The 6,000-nt window shown below is 43.2% G+C and overlaps 1 protein-coding gene across 1 annotated transcript in view; it reads left to right on the forward strand.

The window, feature by feature from the left end:
• The window catches only part of CDK15 (cyclin dependent kinase 15), a 92,185-nt gene extending 87,842 nt beyond the window's left edge, over positions 1–4,343 (forward strand). The window contains exon 13 of the mRNA XM_069579471.1: positions 4,202–4,343. Coding sequence (XP_069435572.1) covers positions 4,202–4,311 — 110 coding nt within the window. The 3' untranslated portion in view covers positions 4,312–4,343. The remainder of the gene's footprint in view (positions 1–4,201) is intronic.
• Positions 4,344–6,000: the final 1,657 nt, after the last annotated feature.

Below are 6,000 nucleotides of genomic sequence, written 5' to 3' on the forward strand. Positions count from 1 at the left end.
CAGACACGACTGAGCGACTTCACTTTCACTTTTCACTTTCATGCATTGGAGAAGGAAATGGCAACCCACTCCAGTGTTCTTGCCTGGAAAATCCCAGGGACGGGGGAGCCTGGTGAGCCTCCGTCTCTGGGGTCGCACACAGTTGGACACAACTGAAGCGACTTAGCAGCAGCATTACTTACTCAGTTTTGTCAGAAAAATATCAGGAATCAAATCCAACAGAAAATTGGGCAAACATATAAAATGGCAAATTACACAAAGGAAATGAAAAGAGCACACTAACACATGGGATAAATAGGCAGTCGAACTAGTGATTAAATAAATACAAATAAATGTTAGAGTAGCTATTTTTCCCTTCAACTGAATGACTCCCGGTGCTGGGGAGGTTGTAGTAAGATGACTCTTTGCAGACGGTGGTTTTAGTTGGGGCAGCCTTTGCAAAGCATTTTGCCATACCTACCAGGAGCCATAAAAATAACATTCAACCTTATACTTAGGTTCTTGGAAATCATCCAAAGAAACAATTGAACGGGGGGCGAGGGGGGGTGGGGGGCTAGATGCACAAAAATGTTCATTGCACTGTTGTCTATAATTTTTTTTAAATAAAGAAACTAAATATTCAACAGAAGAACTGGTTGGATAGATACTATTATATTGACTCAGCATACAGTACTATATAACCATTTAAAATGGTAATTCGCAGGAGTGTGGAGTAGTATGGAAATGTTTATGCTATGACACAAGCTAAAAGAAAGTAGGATACAAAATTGCATATTATAACGCACCACTGAAAATGTATTATGCATATCAACAAAACTGGAATGTAGAGTACAAAACTAAAAATGCTCTTCTAGTTAAAGGGAATGGTGGGTAATTTTTTCCTTTTTTCAGTTTTCTTTCATGTAGATGTTATATTGCCCTTAGTGTTTAAAGGAATGAGGTAAGACAAATGGTACAGGGAGTTCAAGCTCTGAATCGAGAGTTAAAGAACCTAAGTTTTCTTCTTTTCTCCTCCAGCATCACATGCATTATTGGCCTTCATAAATCTCAGTTTCTCAGTCTGCACAATGGGTTAACATTAGTTTCCTGTACCCCAGATTAACAGAATGTTTATTTTATACAGCTTTTAACTCACTGAATTCAAGAGTTCAATGTAAATGTGGTCCTGGGAGAATGAGAGGAGGGAGGGAGAGGAAAAGATAAATAGGCACTAATTAATTTTAAAAGGAAAGATCAGCTGCTTTAATCGGAAATGCATATGTGCTATGCCCCTAGTCAGAGTTTTAAGTGCACTCCGTGTTAGTTAGCAACTTCAATTTAAAGTACTGTGTGATCCTTTGGGCTTTGAAGATATGAAGCCTATATACATACACATGAGCTAAAATTACCGCGCAGTCACGGAGGCTGTGTGCACTCTGAATGATTAAATGCACTAAGCAACTCCAGCTGATGGACTGATGATGTGCAAGAGCAACGCAAAAATCACGTGACAAGGGAAATTACAAGACATTTAGAAATGATGGTTTAATTTCCAAGCTTTCTTTTCTACTTGTGCTTTCTCTTTCAGCCACAACAGGCTAGTAGAAGAGATTTGATTATCTTGTTTCCTGTGAAAGGTTATTTAGCCCCTCAATCCCATTAAGTCACTCTCTGCACTCCAGTGCACTGAGACTCCACCAGGTTATCAGCCCAGGAAGAGTAAATGGAGACACCAGGATCAGATTTCTAAAGGAAGGAAAGTTAAAGCGAAGTTTGAGAGCGGTGACAGCCTGCAGCCAGGAGCTTAGAACTCAATTAGACTGAAAGATAACTCATTATCTCATTCCAAAATGATCTAAATACATAAGAATCTAAAAGTTTTGAATAAACTTGTCCTACTGACTGTCTAGATGACTGAATTTCCCTTCTCGAAAAAAATTTTAACACTCGCTTTTGTATTTATTTATTCTAAGCGCAAAGCAGCTGCGATAATTATGCTGTCAGATTCAGTAAGCTAATGAGCAGTCAGCGAATGGAAGGTTTTGCGTTTGTGAGATTGCTACAGGAGAACCACTCGGCTGCTTTTTTCCTTGTTTCTTTTTTTTCTTCCCTCTTGTTTTCTTTTTCTTTTTCTATGAGTTGGGAAGGAGAGTCGAGCAGTCCGTGGCCAAATTGGAATCCCTTTGATTAACTGGTTGCTTTTCCAGCACACATGTCCCCACCCCCACCCCCACCCCACCAATCCTCCTTCCCATCTCCTCCCTCCCTCTCTGTCTCTCTCTTTCTCTCTCTCCCTCCCTCTCTCTGTCTCTGCCTCTCTCTCCCTGTCTGTCTCTCTCTTCCTCTCTCTCCCTCCCCTCCCTCCCCCGTCTCCCTCATTGGTGCTAAAGAACTGTTGATTTTGAGGGACATTTTTCATGTCACTGTCCCCAAGGCAAGAGGATGTATCTCCCTGAGGGAAGTTCCCAAAATGATTTGGACTTGAGCCAATTTGAGAGTTATCTGTAAAGCTTAATATGCACTGCTTATTTGAACTGTTGATGCTACAACAGGAGCTGAAAAGAAAGTAGAATACAAAATTGCGCATCATAATGTGCCTGGGAAAATACATTATGCATATCAACAAGACTTGATGCCTCCCCTTTCCAGTCTGGCAGATATGTAATTCCATACCCAAGGAGTCAGGGTTTATCCCAGGCAGCTGAGACAGAGCAGGCATTGCAGGTTTATTTCTCCCCTTTTGATGTGAGGAGCTTCCAGCAAACAATATTGATGCATTTTAGGCTTGTGGTGCACCAAAGCTGGGTCTTTTTTTGTGAAATTGTGCAGTATTTAGAGCAACTGGTCTGTGCAGCTTGTGAGCATTGGAAAACTGGTGCCCAGGTAGAAAGATGTCCTGAGCAGGTTTTATCGATGTGCTTTCGTGGCAATGTGGCTGCTGTCCCTGGAGATTTTTCTCAGATGGTATCTGTGCTGATGCTACTAGCTAATAACAGTGGCTAGTTAACTAGTTAATAACAGTGGCTACTAGTTATTAAAAATATAGGGTGTGGGACTCACTTGGTAGTCCAGTGATTAAGACTCCATGCTTCCACTGCAGGGAGCCCAGGTTTCATCCCTGGTCAGGGAGCTAAGGTGCCACAAGCAGAAAGGTATAGCATGTGTATCTTATTGCACTGCTCTGGAAACCCCAATAAAAGCTATAATAAAGGAATTTAATTTAATTAATTATATATATAAATGGGCTTCCCAGGTGGGCCTAGTGGTAAAGAACCCACCTGCCAAATGCAAAAAGACACAGGAGACATGGGTTCAATCCCTGGGTTAGGAAGACTCCCTGGAGGAGGGCATGGCAACCCGCTCCAGTATTCATGCCTAGAGAATCCCGTGGATGGAGGAGCCTGGTGGGCTACAGTACTTAGGGTCACAAAGAGTTGGACATGACTGAAATGACTTAGCATACACATACACACATATATATAGTATCAGAACAACCCAAGATGTTTGGCATGTATTATCTTCTTTAAACTTACAGCAATCTGCCCAGAAGTTTTATTATCCCCATTTTGCAAGTGAGCTCCTTAAAATGTTAACTTTTAGGGAACTTGGCCCATATCTTTAGCATAATAAGCACCCAGGAATAATACCCATTTAACAAACAAACAAATATTACCCATTTAATCCATTTATAAAAATGCAAACTGCCAGCATTCTGAGCTAACCAAATGTATAATAGACATATATTCCGCCCCCCCCCATTTTTTAATTTACAAAAGTTACACTTTAGAGTCTATTTAAATAGATTGCCAAATGAATCTAATATAACAGAAATTTGAAACTTTCCAAAATGTATCTGGCCTAGCACCAGGCTCACTGCCGGTTGTCACTGGGACTCCTCGGCTTGATTCTGGCCCTTGTTGTTAGTGTGTGTGTGCATCCCAGTTCTACTCCTAGTTTTACCACCCTCAACACCAAGCCTAATGCCTTACCCAAGTGTTCATTCGGTAAATATGCATTGAAACGAATTGAATCGAACAGAAGGCACTTAACAGCTATTCAGTAAAGTGAGTTATCTGTGAGTCAGTATAAGTTACTGGTGGATAAATCCGGCTCACATTTTGACATCTCTTTGGGTGACAAATATTACAACAGACATAAAAAACACACAGTGAAAAATCCCAGGAAATAATATGTTGGTGCTTTTCTCTTTTGTTTCCTACAGAGGAATCATTGTTTACAGTTTCAGGAGTGAGGCTGAAGCCAGAAATGTGTGACCTTTTGGCCTCCTACCGGAAAGGTCACCACCCAGCCGGGTTTAGCAAATGCTGGTAAAAAGAAAGGGTGAGATTACCAAGATCTTCCAGGTAAGTGGTTCCAACAGTGTGGGCCCTATGGATGGAACTGAAAGTTATTCACTATCCAGTGAAGACCTGGTTCCTGGGTTCCTGGGTTCCTGGTGCCTGGCTCTTCATTCTCACTCTGGGCACAGAGGCCTAGGCTCCACAGGCTTTGAGAGGAGGTAGCATCAGCGTGCATCAGCTCCTCCTCCCAGGGGAGGGACAAGACTCTTAAGATGACCCTTACATGTCATTGTAAGGCCTTGAGCTGATGCACTGGAATACAGGACTCCATTGGCATATTGCTGCTGCTGCTGCTGCTGCTAAGTCACTTTAGTCGTGTCTGACTCTATGTGACCCCATAAACGGCAGCCCACCAGGCTCCCCTGTCCCTGGGATTCTCTAGGCAAGAACACTGGAGTGGGTTGCCATTTCCTTCTCCAATGCATGAAAGTGAAAAGTGAAAGTGAAGTTGCTCAGTCATGTCTGACTCTTCGAGATCCCATGGACTGCAGCCTACCAGGCTCCTTCCTCCATCCATGGGATTTTCCAGGCAAGAATACTGGAGTGGGGTGTCGTTGCCTTCTCTGCCATTGGCATGTTAAGTTCCCTTAACTATGTAGTTCTCACTGTCAGCTGACAAGACAAAAATCAGAGGTCAGGGTGACCAGCTGTCCCCATTTGCTTGAGACCGAGGGGTGTCCCAGGATGTGGGATGTTCAGTGCTGAAACAGACACAGTCCTGGACAAACCAGGATGGTTGGTCACCATAGTGGTACAAATTACCGCCTGGCTTGCCCCCAGGTGCCAGAGAAGACCTGATTCAGAGTCTAGCCCCACCTAGGGGGTGGTTTTGGAGGATTGTGAAAATCCAGTCATCACCACTACAGGCTTTTGCACCACTGGTTACAGAGTGTCCTCTCCAGGGTGCACTCTGGGAACCACCAGGACCTCATGGTCCTGGGAGACAGGAGCCATCCACCAATGTCACAGACTCGGCTGCTCTCAGGAGTCTCCTCCATCAGCCCAGGGCAGCCCAAGCTTCCAAGGCAATCCTGAGGGACAAGGGTGCTGTGGAGGTTTTTCCCAAAGCTTCCATACCATAGACTTCTGCTGGTAGGCACAGGAAGCCAGGAGGGACAACTCCTAAAGCCACCAGAGTCCAGACATTCGTAGATCTTATAGGAGCATTTCCATGGTGAGTAGAGGGGATAGTAATCTAGACAGAGGAGTCAAGGTGAGACCCATGCACAGAGCCAGCCATCCCTATAGGTGACTCTGGCTATACCCCAGACCATAAACAAGCCTAAGGTTTGATCATACATCAGGCAACTACAGCTTGTCATGCTTCCCAACAGAACTTATGGGGTCTAGATGGCAATGACTGGCATGCGCCCTGCACCACCCTTGCCCTAACGTCATTCACATAGCAGGATTCAGTTCTTTGCCAGTTTCTCTATTAAAGACATATACACATCAAGAATGTCTGCCTTTCAGATTTTCTAGGATCATTGTGTTTAGAAATTTGGGGAGATCAGGGAAGTTTAGAATTATAGTTCTTCCTCAGCTATAATTCTGAAGTTTATATTTTGACAATATACAACTGGAATTACAATGGGCGATATGATAATAATATGGTATTTCCCAAGTAAAATATTTTCTAGAGCAGAGATTTTACTATGTA

The sequence above is a fragment of the Ovis canadensis genome, chromosome 2 (assembly GCF_042477335.2).
Source record: "Ovis canadensis isolate MfBH-ARS-UI-01 breed Bighorn chromosome 2, ARS-UI_OviCan_v2, whole genome shotgun sequence".
Classification (NCBI taxonomy): Eukaryota; Metazoa; Chordata; class Mammalia; order Artiodactyla; family Bovidae; genus Ovis; species Ovis canadensis.